This window comes from Sycon ciliatum, chromosome 7, assembly GCF_964019385.1.
Source record: "Sycon ciliatum chromosome 7, ocSycCili1.1, whole genome shotgun sequence".
In the NCBI taxonomy this organism is placed as follows: domain Eukaryota; kingdom Metazoa; phylum Porifera; class Calcarea; order Leucosolenida; family Sycettidae; genus Sycon; species Sycon ciliatum.
Window position 1 is genome coordinate 32534181 of NC_088649.1, and position 21011 is coordinate 32555191.

General features: G+C 57.1%; 1 protein-coding gene across 1 annotated transcript in view; it reads right to left on the reverse strand.

Annotated features, from left to right (window-relative positions):
- The window catches only part of LOC135821347 (uncharacterized), a 39844-nt gene that overhangs the window by 2739 nt on the left and 16094 nt on the right, over nucleotides 1-21011 (reverse strand). Inside the window, exons 14-17 of the mRNA XM_065334416.1 lie at nucleotides 14330-21011; nucleotides 12679-12768; nucleotides 10979-11147; nucleotides 5-10505 (exon numbers count right to left, since the gene is read on the reverse strand). The exon at nucleotides 14330-21011 is cut by the window's right edge and continues 509 nt beyond it. Of these exons, the coding sequence (XP_065190488.1) occupies nucleotides 5-10505; nucleotides 10979-11147; nucleotides 12679-12768; nucleotides 14330-21011 (17442 nt within the window). The remainder of the gene's footprint in view (nucleotides 1-4; nucleotides 10506-10978; nucleotides 11148-12678; nucleotides 12769-14329) is intronic.

A 21011-nucleotide genomic window follows, 5' to 3' on the forward strand; every position in this document is an offset into this window, starting at 1 on the left:
TCACCGATCTATTGAGAGATGCGGCCCCTGCCAGTCCCAGATCACCGGTAATGCTCGGCTGTCTACGCGGCTGGAAGTCCACAACGCCAGATGTTTGGCTGGTGGTGCGAGAGCCGAGACCGCTGAGAGGTCCAGCCACACCAGAGTCAGCCACCGCCGGGAGGTTCTCGAACGGATCCGGCACGTCGCGCATCGGCCCGATGCCGGTCGGACGGCTCCAGGGCTCGTGTGGCGCGGGCGGTTTGGTCAAGGGCACCTTACGGTCCTTTCCCTTGGCATCCGGGTCGTGCTGCCAGCGACGGACCCAGCGCATGGCCTCGCGTCGGAACGCCGCGTTCTTGTGATGGCGGTGTATGGCGTATCCGGCGCCCAGAGCCACAATCACCACCAGCAGGATAATGAGAGAGATCCACCAGATGCTCTGCGTGCTCGGCAGTCCGGCACCCGTACCGAAATCTCCCTCCAGCGTCGGTCCCAGGCCGGTAGCACGACACGACGTGCTGCCCATGGCGCACACGCCGATAGTAGCAGACGTCTCGTTTCCACCGCACACGTTAGTACCAATGCAGTTTGGCCGGCTGAACGGTAGATAACTCGACGAGGAAGGCAGGCGGTTTGTAAGCGTGGGTTCTTTAAAGGTGAACTTCAATGAGCCCAACTTTGGTAGATTTTCAGTTGCTATAGCATCAATATTCGTGATTGTGATGACCAACGTGTCTGTGCTTATCCAGCTGCCGGCATAGTCCGTGCCGATCGGAGTGGAGAAGTTCAAGATCTGCAGGATCTGTGACTTTAGTCCGACGAGTGGACGGTCGGTGGGGCGGTCGAACACGATGGTCAGCGTATCACCGACACCGTATACATTGTCGTTATTGTCCGGATCAGCGGCGAAGAAACTGGTTGCGATCGGCGTGTTGTCCGATGTGTGTTGCTGGTAGAGAGCCGGAGCGAAGACCGGTTGTGCTGGTTCACCGCTGGTGTCATCTCTGTACGCCACCCGCCGCATGGTGTCCAGATTCAAGCTCTGGCGAACGCGAGTGACAAACTCGTTGGGATTCGTCACCGGCGACACACCCTGGCTGTCGTACATGCGCACGAACAGGATGATCTGCGATGCCACGGGCTGCGCGGAGAGGCTCGACTCCGTCTGACGTTTGCTACGACCGAGCACGTCGTCAGCAGACAGGCTTCTCTTCTTGCGCTCGCCGGAGAGTCTCGGCAGTTCTGCACCGCTGGTCGGCTGCTCCACCATGGCAGCGTTGGTTCCATCGGCCATCACGTTAGCACAGCTGCTCAGCCCTAGTTCCGTACCCTCGCCGAGCGAAGACTGTGTGTTGTAGTTAAAGACGACATCAGCCGTGTTCCAGCACAGCTCCTCAAGCTGTGGGGCGCTGAGGGGCGGTTTCAGGTAGACGAGGATCTCGGACCCCGGCCCAAAGTAGTCTTCGGTGGCGCCCTCGACCACAAGAGGATCCACTCCGGTACTGCGATAGATGACGTCGTTCACCGACGGTATCTTGCTGCCGAACGTGCCGGTGAGAGTCGGCAGTGCGGCTACATCTTGTACGGTGTGCAAGCTGAGTCCATCGGCAGTTAACAGGCAGTATTTGCTCTTCTCGTTCTGTGAGTACGGGATATTTGTGACGGGATCGAAGCCGTTGCAAGGCGCGACGGAAGAGTTGACCCCGACCTTCCAGACACCCGCCGTGATGTTCGGCTGAGGGTAGCCTTCGTCGACGATGTTGATTTGCAGCGTCCTGCTCGTCGTCCACGATGCACTGTAACGGTTATTCACAGTCACCGGATTGATGAACGGATCGGCAAACAGCAGCAGCTGGTCAATATCATACGTATCAAACTCTTTGTTGAGCTCACCGACGGGCGCCAAATTAGTAGCCTCGCTAAACTCGATTGTGATACGATCCTGACGCGAGAACTTGGAGTCCTGATTGGATTCGGCAACACCGACATCCCCCAATGCCGTGACGCTGACGATTTTGGGCCCCGGTAGAGCGACGTACACGCGAGCCGTAGCCTTAGTACAGGACGCAGCCTTGACGCCAGTCACCGGCAGGTCACAGACCTCAAACTGGAAGCTGTCGTACCCGTACGTGCCCGGTCGCGGTGTGTAGCGAAGGCGAGCAATGCCAGACGTGGCCGTGTCGTATTCCGTGGCAACCGTGCCGTTGACGGGTGTGGACACCGCGGCCAGGTGCGTTGTGTTGATGTCGGTGCGCGGCGACAGATTGAACAGGGTGAGGTCGAGGCCGATGCTCGCCGCGTCGTCACCCTGCTTGTCGTCCCGATCGTACACGAACGCCGACGCGTCGGTGAACTTGCCATTACGCACGGACATCGTCAGCGGCGAGATCAACACCGACGCTTGAGTTGTCGTGGTAACGCTGATGTCGCGTACGGTCGGCACGTCGTTGACATTGACCACACGGAGGTCCACCTCGGCCTCACTGCAGGTGATGTACACGCTGCTGCCCGGTGTCGTGTAACTACCACCGTTGCTGGTGAGCTGGCGAATACACGGCGGATCAATCACGCTGGTGCGCCCTAGCTCCACGTTGCGACGCGGGTCGCAGCGATCGCACACCGAGTACTTGAACGTGTCGAACCCGACGTAGTTGTTAGGCGCCTGATACGTGATAATGCCATGCACCTGGTACACACGCAGCAGCCCACTCTGTGCGCTGGAGAGCTGTGATTGGTACGCTCCGGTGGTGTCGATCAGCGCTATTTTCAGTTCGGCAAGCAGGTCATCTCGATTGCTCTGCGTATCATTATCCCCGATGTGCTCGTAGATGGCGATCAGGTCGAAGTCGTCCTCGCGAGACTTGTGAGAGAAGTTGCCGGCCACTGGTGCGTCGTTGTACGGGGAGATAGTCACCATGATGACACCGCTGGTGTTGCAAGCGTTCTCCGAGTCGCAGACGCTGTAGTGGACAACGTCGGCACCAAACGCGCCCGGACTCGTTGTGTAGGTCATTACGCCGGTCGACGAATCGTATATCGCCGTTCCCTTTGCCGTGTTTGCCAGGTCTAGCGTGACGCCAGCGATCGGTGGTTTACCGTCCTCCACGTCGAACAGATACGAGTACAGGTCGATAGTGCCGCTGCTTTCTTCCTCGACGGTCATCGCGAGGGCGGGCGCCAAGGGGACGTCATTCACCGACGTCACGTTGATCGTGATCGTCGCGTTCGTGCAGAGATGCCCGGCCGGATTGACGGCGTTCGTGTCGCACACCTGCATGACGAACTCCACACGTGCCGTCGGACGCGAGAAAAAGTTCAGGTGCGGCACGTACAGGAGAGTGCCAGTGAGCGGGTCGTACGTGACCGTACCATTACTCGCGTCGCTTAGCAGCGTGATGTTGTTGGTGAAGACCACGTCCTCGGTGTCCTGAATGTCCAACGCGGTGGGCAGGCTCACGCTCAGTGCGGTGTCCTCGGCCGTATCCAGCGTGCGAATGTTGAACACGGGAGCGTCATTCTGATAGAATACGGTGATGTTGATTCGGGCTGTGTCTGTTCCGTTATCGCTATCACGTACCGAGTAGACAACATATGCAGCGTCCCCGTAGTAGTTAAGCTCAGGACGGAACAGCAGGTGCATGCTCTGCAGCCAGATGTTGTCCGAAGTGCGCACGCGCGTCGAGAGCTGTGTCGTGTCCGGCACCGCAGTTCCGTGTCCGACTTCGACGACGGTCACGTTAAGGAAGGCGCGATCCTCCAGGTCACCCACTGTGATCGGTATCAGCAACGGAGTGTCCTCGTTTGTAGACTCCGTCTGCACCGGCGCACCGCCCAGCGCGGTGGCCGACGGGAGATCATTAACCGGGTTGATCGTCACGGTAACCTCGATGAACGTGCAGAGGCCGGCGCTGTCACACACCGTGAAGCTCAGCAGATCCTGTCCGTTGTCGTTCGGAAACGGTGTCACCGTCAGATAGAGACCGGACAACCAGAATGTAAACTTCGTGGCTCCGCCGATGCTAGCAACGTTGACCTGCGGGAATCCGTTCTCCAACAGGTCATCTTCTGCATCGCTGAAGTAATCGGATAAGTTCACCACCATCGGCGTATCCTCATCGATGACAAGTGTGAGCGGCTCCACGGCGCGCGGACGATCGTTCTCGGGCCGCAGGACGAACGTGATGTTGTCCTCCTCCGAACAGTCGCCGTCCTGGTCACAGATCTTGTAGACGACCGTTCTGTTGCCGATGTCGTCGAGCTTGGGGTAGAAGTCCAGGGAGCCCTTCGCCACATTCACCACAACCCGACCCGGCGTGGGCTGCTCGACGATACGGATCGCGGTACCGTCGAGCACTTCCTCGTGATCTGCGTAGGCGAACAGCACGGGAACGCTGTGATTCTGGTCCTCGAGAAGCAGCACGCGTTCCGGTATGACGTCGCTGACGTTGAGGTACGGTGGGTCGTTCACGTGCTGCATGCGCACCACAGTGCGGCGTGTGGTTGTCATGGCACCGCTGGGGTCGCGCAGGAACATCGTGATGTGTCTGTCGGCGCTCACCGGGTGCTCGTCCTGGTTGCAGTAGCGCAGCGCGGAAAGCACCGCCGTCCACTCGGCTATCGACAAGTTCATGTTGATGGTCAGGTCCGTGCGGCCCATCCCGGGCAACGGACAGCCATCCTCCATGTCCACCATCGTGGTGAAGTTCTCCGGGAGAGATGCGGAGTCTACGAAGACGGCCTCGAAGCCAGGATCGCGCACACCCGACGTGGACACGTGCAGCTCCGTGAGGTATTCGTCGTCGTCGTCTTCGATCAGCAAACTGGCCATGTCCGCAATCGCCAGCGGTACGTCTCCTTCTGTGAAGTTAACCTGGTACACACCATCCACACTGTCCGTGATATTGAGACGTGGTGGGTCGTTGACGGCGGCCATGTTCACCATGGCAAACACCGGCGTGCTGTCAAGCGCTCCGTCGTTGGCGATCACCTGGACAACGCGATCGCGGAAGTCAGGCTCGTCGCGACCGTTGTCATAGCGAAGCGTGCGGAGTAGAGCCTGGTAGTCGGCGACAGGAGCGGACTGCACCATGCTGAGCTGTCCGGACCAGGAGTCGTATGTTAGATTTCCGTCGGAGAACACCGTCTGCAGCTGTGGCGTCAGCGCAAACGACAAGATCTCGTAGGTCGGATCGAGAACGTTCAGTATGAGTACCGTCAGCGACTCGATCTGGGCAGAGTCGATGTCCTCCAGGGTTGCCATGGTATCAACAATGGCCACCGAGCCGGCTTCTTCGGTAAACGTAGCCGTGAATGATGTCGTTGCTGCGTCCGGTGGGTTCAAATCCAGGATCGGCGCGTCATTGACCGCCTCAAAGGTGACTAGCGCCCACACGGGGACGCTGGCGTGAGAGCCGTCGTTTACGATGAACGTTACGTTGCGCGGTCGTGTGTCCGGGTGGCCCGGGTCGGACTCGACGTGCTCGTACGTTACGGATCTCAGCACCCGCTGGTAGTTGGCCAGGGTGTCCGTTCCGTTCAGCATCAGACGACCGGACTGTGCGTCGTACGATAGGCTAATGTTTGAATTATCCACCGTGGCATCCAGCAGTTCATTCGGAGCGTCCGGCACTTGATCGAGTTCGATGATCGCACTGATCAGCTCACCGTGATCGTTATCGGAAACCGTAAGCTCCGACATGACCGACATAGCGGTGCCGTTTCCAAGCGTATCGTTCACACCGCTGACGTTCATTGCCGGTTGTCGACTGACGATGCTGACCGGGCCAATACCTTCTTGGTAGTTCACCATCATGTTGAATCCAGGTTGCTGCGGTCCATTCAGATCCAACACCGGAAGGTCGTTGGTCAGGTTGATAAACACGTAGATGAAGTCGACAGCGCTGTCGAACACCCCGTCATTCGCCTGCACGGAGATCATGCGCACCTCCGGGCTGGGCTCCTCGGCCGTGTTGATGTAGGTGAGCGAGGACAACGCCTGCTGGAAGTCGGCAATGCTCGCCGGACCAATCAGATCAAGCGTGTACAGAGATGCACTGACGTTAATACTCTCCGGCACATTCAGCATACGAATTCTCTCAGCACTGCCGTCCATCCCATTGCTGATTACTATGGTGACACTGTGCTGGTAGAATCCACCGCTGTCCGCATCGGCGAGCACAAGTCCACCTCCGATTGCTGTGGCGTTCTTCGGATGCTCACGCACGCTGAACGGACCGGGTATGGCGATGGTGGGAACGCGATCGTTGATCAGGTTCATGAGCACGTGGATTGTGATGTCGTTGCTGACGAGCCCGGCTGAGTCGGTCACTCGCACGGTGACGGTGCGGTTGTGAGGCTGCGGTTCGGTCTCCGTGTTCGTATACATGATGGTCTGCAACACGGACTCCCAGCGTGATATCGTGTCCAGTCCGCTCAGAGACAGCACGCCGGAGCTGGCACTGAACACAGCCGAGATGTTTGTCAGGTTCAGCAAATCCGAGTCGACACTGAGCGTCTCATTGGTGCTCAACGGCGCGGGACTGAGCACTGCCATGGCGCCCGACATGCCGTAGAACACGTTGTGATCGTAGTCGTACAGCGAGAGTCCGGGTGTGAGGTCAACGATCGGCACCGCCTGGTTCTCGGTGAACGAAAGCTCCGTGTCTGTCAAATTCAATTCCGGCGCGTTGTCCACGAGTAGCGTCGTGAGTAACTCCGTCGACGCCCGCCGGTCAGTGATTTCACTATCGTCCACGGCGAACGTGATGAGTCTTGCGGTGTTGTTCGGCTCAGTGTTGTGATTGATGTAGACCAGGGTACGGAGCAGTGCCTCATAGCTCTCCTTGCTGACTCGCCGCTGCTGTGTGGCTGACCTGATCACTAGTTTGAGTTGGTAGTACAAAATCGTGGCGTTGTCTCCACCCAGCGTGGAGTTGCCACCATCCATTGTAGCATTACCATCCATTGTGGCATTACCGTCCATTGTAGCATTACCATCTAGTGTAGAATTACCATCCATCGTGGCATTTCCACCATCCATCGTGGCGTTTCCACCGTCAATTGTGCCGTTACCCAAGCCCGAGTCGGGATTACCTGCGTTGGCACTGTCATCCAAGACAGGTACTTGTTGCAGTGTTATTATGAGCTGCTCGGTGACTGTGTTGTTGAAACTAATCAGAGCCAAGCCAGTGGTCGGATCATACGAAACCGACGAACCGACCGGAGGTTGCAGCGTTATTGATTCGTTATCCACGTCGTAGACTCGTTCCAGTGTCAACGTGATCTGCTCCATTCGACTGTGGTCTTGATCGCGCAGAGTCAGTTCGTCGGGTTGAACGATCCGCACGAACTGGGAGTCTTCCACGTAGTTTGCGACAAATCGGAACGGACTCGCGGAGCTGAGCGAAAGGAGTGGGTGATCGTCGATCGACGTGATCTGAATCGTGGCCGCGTGAGTGGCCGCACTGAACTCGTTCAGGTGGCTGTCGTTATTATAGGTCGTGTCCTGCCCGTGACGACCCGACCTGCCGGCGCTAATGCCCGTTCGGTCCCAACCCCGGATGGTGATGAAGGGTCGGTCGCCGATGGGTCTCAGGTCTCCGTTCAAATCGCGCAGCGTGTTGAAGTTCAACACGGGTAGGAAGCGGATTCGACAGTCGCCAGCCAGCAGCGTTGCTTTCTCGGGTCGTGGATTGGGCGGAACAATAACCCCGTACTGGAGGTCGCCGATAAATCGTGTGAAATTATGTCCCCCGCCAATGGCACCGGGGCAGGAGTATTCCCAGTGACCGAAACGGTTGTCAACGCCAATGACGGCAAGACCTGTCACAGCGTCAAAGTCCACATCTGTGTAAGCACCAGAGAGAATGTCCGTGATGCTCGTCCCGGTGTTATCGTCAACGGCAACGTCCTCGAGGATGGTGTCCAGGTGAGCACCGGCGAGCAGTACCGGACTGTCGTTAACGGCCTCGACCGTAACGACTGCGCTAGCCGTGCGAGTGCTGTACGCTCCTGTCACGGCGTCGGCACTGAGAACGTCGACATCACGATTGCCGGAAGCAAAGCCGTCCGTCAGATCCCAGATGACAAACGTGAACGACGCCTGACCGTGGAAGTCGAGCGTCGGCGAGAAACGAATGCGGTGCTGCAGCACAGGTCGTGACTTCATCACGGTGCCGCTGAGCCAGCTGATGTTCGAAAGTGTCGTCCATGTGACGCCGTTGTCGACGGTGATCTCCCAGGTGCCGTTGTGTTCGTCCGTGCCGACGATCGCGATGCCAAACTCCTGCGAGGATTCCGTGTCCACGTCAATGGCGTTAGTGACAAGGTACTGGATGGTATTGCCATACGCATTCCTGTTGTCCTCTAGTATGCTGGACAGATTGAACAGTGTGGTGGTGAGGATGGGGGCATCGTTGATCGGGTCCACTGTCAGCGTCATCGTACGCGTTGTGTTACTATACGCATCCAGCAGACCCACGTCCGCAGCGTTGCTCACTCCACCGTCCTGCACACCATTCGTAGCATCCCACGCCACAAACCGCAGCTCGACAGGCCCGTTGAAGTCCCGGTCGGGAACGAAGCGGATTCGAACGCGATCTCCGTCGCCGCGGAGATGGACGGCCGTTGTCGTGGCAACTGCTCCCGGAATGCTCTGCCAGCTTGCGCTGAACATGGTGGCATTGTCGTCGGCGTCGGTATTGTTTCCTGCGAATGTATCGTTACCCATGCTGCCATTGAACAGTGTGGTGTTGTCGGCATAGTCCACTGTGTATTGCCACTGGCCATTGGAGCTGTCTGCACCGACCACGGCCAAGCCAAGAACGCTCTGCCGATCGTCGTCCCCGACTAGCGGCTGCAGCAGCTCTTCCACCGATACGCCGGGGTTACTGGTATCCGCAGTGTCCTCGTTAATGTGTGGCTCGCTAACCGGCACACCCGCATGGAAGTAGGGCGAGTCGTTGATCGCATCAAACACTACGTCGGCGTACACCGGGACGGAGTCGAGCAGGCCGTCCGAGAGAACGAACTCGATGCGACGCGTCGTCAGGTGCGGTTCGTCACGGCGATTGTTGTAGCGTGCCGTACGCAGAACCTTCTCGTACTCCACGATGGAGTGTAGCCCGCTGACGACGAGCGTTCCAGTGGTGTTATCGTACACTTGCATTGGGTAGATGTTGGTGACGGTCAGCATTCGCGCTGTTATGTTGTCGCTGTAGTCGCGTACGTTGCTCACACGCAGACTCTCGAACTCGCCGTCCAGCAGGTTGGTGATGCGTACGGTCGCCGTGTATAACGTCGTGTTGTCGACTTCGATGATGAACGCGTCAGGCGCCGCGATCACGACCGGACCCTGTTGCTCCTTCATGCGTACGGAGAAATCCACACCGCTCGCGTTCCCGTTCAGGTCCAAATATGGGCGATCGTTGATGGCGGTGAATGTAACCATGGTTGCGGCGGGCAAGGAAACGTTCTTGCCGTCGCTGACCACGAAGTCGAGGAAGCGAGTGCTCATGTCCGGGTTGCCCGGCATGAAGTTTGTGTGCGAATACGTCAGCGTGGTGAGAACAGTCCGGAAATTGAGCACGGTGTCTGGTCCGGTCAGGTGCAGGGTCGAGCCGTTGTACGCCACCGCGATGGATGTGCCTAGAGTATCGTTGACAGCAAGGACCTCGTAGGCGCTGTCAAACGCCTCGCGGATCGTCACCGTTACGCTGCTCAGCATCGTGCTGTCGTAGTCGAGCAGGGAAAACTGCGATGACGACGTGAAGACCTCTTTGGCGCCGTCACCCTCCGTGTAGGAAATGAGATTGTTAGCGCCCGCTGCGTTGACGTCCAGATCCAACTCCGGTGGGTCGTTACGCAGCTCGATCTTGACCGTGCTCGTGAACGATGAGAAAGTGACGTCATCAAATATATCATACGTGATAAGGCGATTGACCGCGTCCGGTTCTTCGACACTGTTCTCGTAGGTCATTGTTCGCAGCACGGCTTGGAATTCACCGATCGGCGCTCGCTGTCCCGTGGAGGGTGCGATCTGCAGCACGAGTGACGTAGCTACGGAGGGCAGTGCATTGATGACGAGGCCTGTACCCGCCGTGTTGAATCGTAGCTGTTCGTACGTGCTGTTATCCGGCGTTGTCAAGACAACAGTTACGGAGTGCAGCGAGGCGTTGTCGGCGTCCGATAGTGAGAGCATTGGTGATGTAACGAGTACGGGGAGTACGGTGCGCGTCGGCGGAATTGGCTCAACGTACGTCACCGTATACGTGCTAGTGTTGCCCCCGACAACCAGAACTGGAGCGTCGGCTCCGCTAGTGATGCTGATGTAGGCGTACGTGACGTTCTGGCTGTACGCGTTCGTGTGGTCGTCCGGCGTGGAGCGGGTGTCCACGCCGTACGTTCCGGCGGCAACGCCCGACGTCAAGTCCCAGGCCTTCAGCGAGAGAGACGGGCGGTCGGTCTGCGGTCGTGCTGCACCCGTGTTATCAAACTCAGTGTTGTAGTCTGCCGCCGGATTGAATCTGCATTCAAACACAACACAGTAGGGAACAGAAATCAGGCCTAAGACTACGATGGACACAAAGAGCTTTACATGCATAAAATCATCTTATCATAATGGTTTGCACCAGACACACTGCCTTTTTGACATTTAGCAACCGGCCGGTATGCAAGCTTAAGTACAAGCATCGGCGGGAACTCCCTGATGCGGTCCATGTTCTTTTGAAAGGCCAGGTCGCAGCGGCATGCTCTTCTAAAGTACATCACTTGGAATAGACATGCAAACATACTGAGATACTGACACACGCCCACCCACACACATACATACGCCCACCCACACATACACCCACACACATACATACGCCCACCCACACCCACACACGCCCACCTACACACATACACACACACACACACATACACGCACCCCCCCCCCCCCCCCCCCACACACACACAAGCACCCCCAACATGCTGAGAACACCGTGCAGCAACAACTCACCTGACGCGACATCCCGGTCCCAGCACCGTTGCCTTCTCGGGCAGAGGATCACGAGGATGGACTACACCATAGGTGACGTCACCCTTGAACAGTTCCCAAGTCAGCTGACCACCTGGTGCACAGGTATACTGCCATTCTCCATAGCTACGTGCAGCGCCATTGTATATACCTAGGTCACAAGGGCAGAAGAGAACAGATACTACCAGCTAGGTCATTGTTGTATCGCTGCATTTCATGCACGTTGCAAAGCCAAGGCAATCCTCACACAACTATCCCTATATCATGTGAATGCACAAACAATGCGGGTACATTTAGGGCAGGTTTAAAGGGAAAGTATACCCTAAATACAAATTTTCACCAGTTGTAGTCTTCGGGGTGCTGAGTCGAATGGTCTTGGTCCGAGGAAGCTGAGACGCTCCCTTCCTCCTTTATTCCCAATCGAACTCGCGCACTTCCACCGAAACTGGGTGACTGCGCCCTACTAGATGGGGATTTGTATGCAAAATGTCACTAAAAGCGCCATTTCGTTCTTATAAAAGCACGGATGACCGCGATACGCCCATATGTTGTAGTCTTTTGGACGCTGAGTCGACTGGTTTTGGTCCGAAAAGGCTGCAATGCAGCGTTCCTCCTTTATTCCCAATCGAACATGGTTGAACAAGCGGTCACGTGCTCCTGCGTACACCAGTCACCTGGTCACCGTGCCTGCAGGTTACAACTTACCAGCCTGTTTGACCTTTTTTGGGTGCAGTCCTGTCACTCGAGTTGAACTCGAGTTGAACCTTGTTGTGAAAGTTGTCGCCTGCTGGCGCGGTGACCAGGTGATTTGGGCACCCAGGAGCACGTGACCGCTCGTTCAACCATGTTCGATTGGGAATAAAGGAGGAACGCTGCATCGCAGCCTTTTCGGACCAAAACCAGTCGACTCAGCGTCCAAAAGACTACAACATATCGGCCAATCGCGGTCATCCGTGCTTTTATAAGAACGAAATGGCGCTTTTAGTGACCTTTTGCATACAAATCCCCATCTAGTAGGGCGCAGTCACCCAGTTTCGGTGGAAGTGCGCGAGTTCGATTGGGATTCAAGTAGGAAGGGAGCGTCGCAGCTTCCTCGGTCCAAGACCATTCGACTCAGCACCCAGAAGACTACAACTGATGACAAATTAATATTAGGGTATACCTCCCCTCTAAACAACAACAAAATTCACGATTTGCGTTATAACGTTACTCAGTTGAACTGAGTTTTCTGCATCCGTTGGAACTCCACCACACCTATGTGGATCAAGGCGCACATGCAGCTCCTAAAGCGGTGGGAGGCGAGTAGATCAGACCCAAAAGAGAGTGTTAAAAGCTGAAAATCCCATCTGCTGCACCCATGTCTAAACAAGTAAGTTTGATAATTGGCATAATTACTCCTCTGACTACTAAGATATGAGAATAGTACAGGTTGCATAATCAGTTTCCTTGGAGACAAAAATGTAGGCAATAGCTCGTTAATTTTAAAAGTACAGTTCTCGGACTGCCATCAGTCACTTATGATGCAAATCAAGGGCCCAGGCTACCTTCTCTCCCCTCCCCCACCCCCCCCCCCTCCCCAACCCCCACTTCTGAATCCACCACCAACACAATAAAAAACAATGTCTGTTCAGCCTTGAAATAGGGAGAACAACACATTGAAGCATACCCGGAATGCATCTTACCTGTCACAGCTACTCCGCGCTGGTTGAACAGCTCTTGATCGGACCATACGGACGCAAGGAGTGCCGACACAAAGTCACCCGTGTTCACGACTGCATGGGGAAGACAGCCAACCAGCACAGCTCAGGTCAGGGTGTGAGTGTGTGTCCGCAACGGTAAGAGGACAACAATAAGTGAGCACTCTCCCAATGGACCCATTGCTTTGCCAAATATGGAAGGTATGAGTAATGCTTGTGAGTGCGCTGGGGTCAGCAATGTACTGTTCAACACCCCAGACGAGCATGGCCAGGTGGCTGTGTGCGGTGTTATGTGAGTACACTGGGATCAGCAATGCACTGTTCAACACCCCAGACGACCATGCCCAGGTGGCTGTGTGCGGTGTTATGTGAGTACGCTGGGATCAGCAATGCACTGTTCAACACCCCAGACGAGCATGGCCAGGTGGCTGTGTGGGGTGTTATGTGAGTACGCTGGGATCAGCAATGCACTGTTCAACACCCCAGACGACCATGGCCAGGTGGCTGTGTGGGGTGTTATGTGAGTACGCTGGGATCAGCAATGCACTGTTCAACACCCCAGATGACCATACCCAGGTGGCTGTGTGGGGTGTTATGTGAGTACGCTGGGATCAGCAATGCACTGTTCAACACCCCACACGACCATACCCAGGTGGCTGTGTGCGGTGTTATGTGAGTACGCGGGGATCAGCAATGCACTGTTCAACACCCCAGACGACCATGCCCAGGTGGCTGTGTGCGGTGTTATGTGAGTACACTGGGATCAGCAATGCACTGTTCAACACCCCAGACGACCATGCCCAGGTGGCTGTGTGTGTGAAGTGTTTACGATACACATCACGTCATTGCGCAATGGGTCCATTGTGATTACTTCTGGCAATGGAGCGGCATACATGAAACGTTACAACATTTAGTTGATAGCGGTGTCAGGAAGTGTGTGCTCAACGGCTCGAGTACAGAGAGGTACAGGATTAGAATGATCAGTGAGCGCTCTCCCTTCGAGACTCGTAGATAGCAATGGAGCGGCACAGTACACGGTGGTGTATGAACCTTTCGTACATGGTACTAACAATGAGCGTTTACCCTCTTGTTCCTGGGGATCTTGGGTGAATACCCCCCCCCCCCCCCCCACCACACACTAGACAAGCTATTGTCATATTTCGGACACAACCAAAACAGTTTATTATTGGGGAAGTCGAAAGAAAGTGAAGCCGTGTGCGTCGATGGATAAAAAAAAATAAAAAAATAAAAAAAATCACGGTTCGCGTGAGACTCTGCCAAAGGCCCAGTTTTCCGCATCCGCAGGAACGCCACCACCCTCTTGGATCAAGGCGCAGATGCAGCTCCTAAAGCGGTGGGAGGTGAGTAGATCAGACCCACCACAAAGTGGTCAAAGACCGAAATCCCATACACTGCATCCATGTTTCCCTCGTGCCAGGATGGATAAAAGATAGGCAGAAAATCCCCCCCCCCCCCCCCCCCCCCACCACATACACACATACATGCACGTATAAACACACCACACACAAACACCCCCCCCCCCCCCACACACACACACAATCCCCCCCCCCCCCCCCCCCCCACACACACACACAACCTCCCCCCCCCCAAACACACACCTACTTGCATATCTTACATGGATCTTCGGGAATGCGAGTCAGCTCCACGTTAGCCGTCAAGCGCGGTGAGTCATTCACCGGGTCAACTGTCAGTGTTGCCTTGGTAACACCACTACTGAATGGCCCAGTAACAATGTTTGTGTTCGTATCAACATTCTGCGTTCCGCTCGCTTCTGTACTATTGCGATCCCAGACTTTGTACGACACGGTGACTTGTCCGTTGAAATCCAGCAACGGAAGGAATCGTATGCGGTTGCTACCGGTAGGGGAATTCCCTAGAACGAGAGCCGCGCCGGAAGTTACTGATCCGACCTGGCGCCACGTGATACCGCCGTCAACGGTGAATTCCCAGCTGCCATCAAGTGTATCCGTGGCGACCACGGCAATACCGCGATTCTCCGGTGTGACAACGTCGACATCATCACTCCACGCACCCAGCAAGACGGCCACATCGGTGCCGGACGAGTTGCGGTCGTCCTCCATGATTGTTGCCATGGCGATGGGGGCGTTGACATTGATAAGCGGCGCATCGTTCACCGGCACTACAGTTAACTCCAGAACGCGACTATTGGCGCTGTACGCGTCTGTTGCGTTGACAGCGGTTGCTGTGGTGATAGATCCGTCCGGATACGAGTTGGAGCGATCCCAGGCGACAAACTCGAGTGTGCTGGGTCCGTGGTAGTTCAGGTTGGGCACGAATCGCAGCTCACTGGCCGTAGTGGCATGCAGATGCAATGCGAAGTCATACGATGTCATAACCGGGATCGGCGCAAACGCCGACAACGACAGGTCACGGTACTCCCAGCGTCCATTCGTGTTGTTGATGGCCACAATGGCTACACCCTTTTCCGGTGCGGGGTTTCGAATATCGTCATCATCGCTGATCAGAGCACTCGCCATTGACTCGACGCTGAAGCCAGGATTTGCGGCCATACTCGCCGAGACGTCCTCGTTGATGAGAGGATGTATGAGGGTCATGGTTTCGCTCAGCACCGGGGAGTCGTTGATCGGTACGATATTCATGGTGGTGGTGCGAGTGATGCTATCCAGGAGGCCGTCGTTCAGCGTGATCGTGATCTGTCGCGGAGTGAAATCCGGCTCGTCCTGCAGGTTGTTGTACGTGAGCGTGGCCAGTACTCGTCGGTACTCGTCCAGCGTCTTAAGTCCCCGTATGACCATCACCCCGGTAACATAATCGTACGTCGTGTTCGGCGTGATCAGCGTGCGCTGCACCACACGTTGCTTGTTGAACGCGTTCGTGCTGAGCGTTTCCGTGTCAACCAGATTGCTGACGGCCAGAACCTCGTACGTGACGTCTAGAACGTTCACGATCTCCACAGTGACCGATTCCAGCGTGGCGTTGTCAATGTCGACGATCATGACGTCGCCATCGGTTACCTTGACGGGTCCGCGCTCCTCGAAGAACCACTGCGTGTAGTCTTGCCCGGCCACGTCGCCGTTCAGATCCAAATATGGCTTGTCGTTGACGCGCGTGAACACAATGTGTGCCGTGGCCACGTTGCTAATGGCAACGCCGTCGCTGATGTAGAAATCGACGTGCCGGTCGGAGTCGGACGGGTAGCCGGTATCGGCCTCGCGATTCGTGTACGTGACAGTTCTGAGTACCTGTTCGTACGTGGTGAGTGGTGCCTGTCCTCGCAGCATCAGTGTGTTGTTGGCGACGTCAAAGTCGGCCGTGATGCCACTGCCCGCGGGCACTGTGGCGTTGATGTGCTCGTTCTGTTGATCGGGGGCGTTGACGAGGTCGATGCGTGCCCACTGCAACACTGTGTTGTCGTGATCCAGCACGCGCAGTCCGGTGGTGTCCACTATCGGCACTGCCCCGTCACCCTCCGTGTAGTTCAGGAAGTAGTGCAGGTCGATCTCGTCTCCGTTCAGATCCAGCGATGGTACATCGTTGACCAGTTGCAGGTGAAGCACTGTGTAGCGTAGCACACTCCTGTCCAATCCATCGTCGGCCGAGAACAGTACGACGCGATCCTGATCGCTCGGCTCTTCGATGCTGTTGTTGTAGCGCAGCGTCCTGAGAGCGTGTTGATACTGTGCCACTGTTGCCGTCTGTCCACGTGCAGCCGACAGTTCTAACGCGTAGGGACAGTAGCTACGGACGGTCGCAATCAGAGACGTCGAGGCGAGGTCGATAAGAAGCTCTTCGCGTCGTTTCGCCTCTCCCGTACAGATCGGGTCGGTCGATGTTGTGTCGTTTATGCTGACGTCGGAATAGTCCAGAGTGACATTGGCGAGGTCAGCAAGAACGGTGGAATTGTGAATGATCAACGTGACGCTCCGAAGCAGAGCGTGGTCGACGTCAATCAGGGTCAAGTCATCTCCCACCACGGCCACTCCCAGTGTGTCCTCGACCAGGGTTGCTTCGTAGTCGCCCGCGCTCCCGTTCAGCATCAGCACCGGTATGTCGTTCACGCTGCTCACAAACACGCTCATCGTACGCTCAATGCAGCTGAACGTGCCCGTCACGCATGGCCCTGTGGCGGCCGCATCCACGCCGTGCCGTCCCGTCATGTTCTCCGTACGACCCGTGCTGTCCCAGGCCAGGGCGCGGAGCGTCGGCACATCCCGGCTCGGGCGTGCGGCGTGCGTCGTGTCGAACTCCGTGTTGAAGTTCTCGTTCGGTAAAAATCGCACGCGGCAATAGTCGGCGAGCAGCGTGGCGCGACTGAGGAGAGGCAGAGCCGGAACATACTGACCGTACACGAGATCCCCGATGAAATCGGACCAGTTGAGCAGAGACGAGCGATCGCACGTGTATTGGAACACGCCGTTGGAATTGTCCACATTCGTGACGGCAATTCCCACCGAGTAGTTCACGTCAACGTCCATGTACGCCAGGGAGACAATCTCTGACACCAGTGTGCCGTGGTTGATGGTCTCGTCAATGTCCTCGGTCAGGTTCTGGAACAGCAAGTCATCGCTGAGCAGAGGCGAGTCGTTCACAGGAAGCACGGTCACGGTGGCCGTGTTCTCCTGCGTGCTGAATTCGCCAGTGACCGGGTCGGAGGTCGTGGTGTCCACCATGTGCACTGCAGGTTGCACTCCGCCGCTTGTCACGTTGCTATCGGCAACCACGCTACCACCACTGACGGTCAAGTCCCAGGCCAGGTACGTGAACGACGCCCAGCCGTTGAAGTCGCGAAGCGGCACGAAGCGCACGCGCATGGCGCCCGCCGGTTGCTGTGGCAACAGAACGGCTGACGAGCGAGACACGTTTGCCATGGCGATCCAGGTGCGGCCATCATCCTGCGTGTACTGCCAGGTGCCGTTGTCGTCTTCGAGCTCAACGAAGGCAATGCCGAGAAGTCGGACGTCTCTGAGTTCGCTCAGATCCACATCTGATGTGCTGCCAAGCAGCGACACTATTGTATCACCGCGCGACGCATACTCATCCTCCATGATGGTTGTCAAGGACACGGGCTGCGAGCGGAGCACGGGGGCGTCGTTGACGGGACTCACGTTCACGATCAGCTCCACGCTGTTGTTGCTGAACGCGTTAATGGCAGACACTGCAGATGCATCGACACCCGCTCCATTTGTCGCCAGAGCGCTGGTGGAGTCCCATGCGCGGAACTGCAGGCGGACTTCGCCGTTAAAATCCCGATCCGGTGCAAACCTGACGGCGGTCACCATGTCAGACATTAGCACGACGGTGTTCTGCAGAGAAATGTTCCCGCTGTCAAGCGACTGCCACGCGACACCGTCCAACGTGATCTGCCACATGCCGTTAGTGTTATCGATTGCGGTGATGGCGATGCCTTTCGTTGCGTTCACGTCGTCGTCGTCGATCAGTCCGTCCAGTGTCGATACGAGCGAGCCGATGTTGTCCGCATCTGTCACGTCCTCGGTGATGTTCACCTCGGCCTGGAAAGCTCCGTTCAGATAGGGTGAATCGTTCACCAGGACGACATCCACGGTCGCTATAGCTACAGGTGACATCAGCATGCCATCGCTGGCGGTCACACGTATGCGTCGGGCGACGGGCGTGGGCTCGTCGGCGATATTCGTGTACTTGAGCGTCCTCAGAGCATGCTCAAACTCCAGCACCGAGTCGAGGCCAGACACCGTCAGCGTGCCAGTCGATGCGTTGTACTCCACCGTGGGCCTCAGCGTCACCACTCGACTGGCCTTGCTCCGCGCGTCCAAGGGCATGGTAGTCGTGACGACGGAATCCACCGACAGGTATTCGTCGCCGTAGTCGACGAGGTTGTCAATCTGCACCGTGACCTGTCTCAACGTGACATTATCTACGTCATACACAGTCAAGCCGGAGTTGATCAGAACTGCACCGCGCTCTTCGGTGAATCGCGTCGAATAGTCTATGCCAGCGCCGGCCCCGTTCAAATCCAGCAGCGGACGGTCGTTAACGGCCTCAAAGGTTACCATGACAATAGTGGGCTTGCTATCCCGCAGGCCGTCGTTCACGACGAAGCTGATACGCCGCGGCACCGTGCTCGGATGACCAATCAGATCGCCGCTACGCAGGTTGCTGTAGGTTACCGTGGCAATGGCCTCGCGATAGTTCTCCACCGAGTCGATTCCGAACAGCACTAGCTCGGCTTGACCCGTGGCGTTCTTGCTCATCGAGATGTTGGGAAACATGGCAAGATCGGCCGAGATGACTTCGTACTGTGCAGTGTCCGGCAGAGGAGTGATGGTTACCGTGACCGAACTCAGAGTGTCGTTATCATAGTCGTACAGCACGACCCCGCTGACGTTCGCCAGGGGCAGCTCGCCCTGGCCCTCGCGGTACTCGACCATGTTGGACACGGCGCCCAGGGGCTCAAAGTCCCCGTTGACGTCCAGGACCGGCGCGTCGTTGACGTGAGCTAGAGTGACGCTGGTGCGTGCCACCAGACTGAAGAACAGACCACTGCGTGCCGTGTCCTGTACGCTGAAGTCGATCATCCGTACGTCACCGAGCAGCTCCTCAGCAGTGTTGTAATACTCGATAGAGCGGAGCACTGTCTGGAAGGTATCAATGCTCAACGATGTATTCGTTACTGAGTACACGGACAGTGTGGAGTTGTCCATGGAGAACTCCGCGAACAAATCGATTGGCAGCTGTGCGGTGACTCGCAGCCCTTCGCTGGCACCGTTGAGCGGCTGCGCTAGGTTGACGCTGAGTATGTACAGGGGAGCGGGGCCAGGAGACGCATCCGCCAGCGTGGCAGAGGCCGTGTTGACTACAGACAACGGAGACGCTGCCTCGACAAACACTGCCGCGTAGTGCGGCGATGATGTAGCGTTGCCGGATCGATCCGGGTCCAGGTCGATATCAATGTGATGTATGACAACAGAGGACCAGGCATTGGCCGACTCCAGGGCACCATCGCTTGCCGACACGCTGATTCGTCGCACGGTGGTGAACTCTGCGGTGGGATTGGAATTGCGGTACGTGACGCTCCGGAGAAGACGTTCGTAGTTTCCGGCCACGTCACTGCCCGTGAATGCCAGCATGCCGCTGGAGGCGTTGTAGACCGTGTCGACATTGGGCTCGCGCTGAGCACGCACACCCCAGCCGTGCAGCGTGGCGAACTGATCCGCCGAACACGACGACTCCGGGTACGACATCACCAGGGTCCAGATTCCGTCCAGGGGTTTCCCCTTGAAGGCGGCGAGAGGCTCCACGGGCTGCAGGATGTTGACTAAGTCGTTGGTCGTTTCCGGATCAGTACACTCCGGGACGGTAAGCGGGACGGACGAATTCAAGCCGAACATTGGCGTGTTCATCGTCATGGCAAATATATCAGAAGCACCAGCGCAGCACGAGCCCATCAAGTTCTCATCGGCAGACCGTGTAGCGTTGTCGGCGAACACCAGGAAGTTGTACTCGTCTGTGCCGTTCGAGCACACGGAACTTGAGCAATTGACCAGCGTGACCTCGGTGCCGTCCGGGTGGCGCAGCATCACCGTGGGTACGACACGGTTCAGCTGGCCAGCGAAGGACGACTCGAGGAACAGACGCACGTGAAGGTCCAGCACGCGTCCTCCGCTGCCCGCCACCGTCAGGTCATGTGACAGTTGCGTGACGCCGTTGCCGAGGTTGGCGGCCGGTCGCACGGGTTCGTTCACTGCGATCAGGTGATCCTCCAGCGGCTGCAGTAGAACGGCGAAACCCGTCAGCATTCCGTTGTCCTCGACGAGATTGCGATCACTGACGTGCAGCGTCCACGCTCCGCGCGACGAGGCGTTCGCAAACACAGACAGATCGCCGCTGCTGGCGAACACACCGCGGCTCTGATAGCGGCAGACGCCCGGGGTTGCCGTTGACGACGACATGGCCGATAGTGGATCGGCGCTCTGCGAGAACACCGTGTGTAGCATGTCGTCCTCCCCGCACGTCTGACCGCCCGGTGACGTCACGAGCATTTGCCGACGACTGCCGTGCTCCAGCACCAGCTCCAGGTCACCGAGCCAGGAATGGGACACGTCCACCACCACGTCCACGTGCCCCACCGCGAAGTCGTCCAGCACGGTCACCGTGGCAACCACCGTGGGCACAGTCGGGCCGCTGGGTCGGCGTGCCGCCTGGGCGCGATCCTCTGCCAGCCACTGACGACCGAACGTCAGGTTCAAGCCGCTCACCTGGTACACGGACGGCACCGTGAGGCGTTCCGGCGTCTCGTATGTCGCCGTCAGAAACTCGTCCTCCGCGTCTTGTATGTT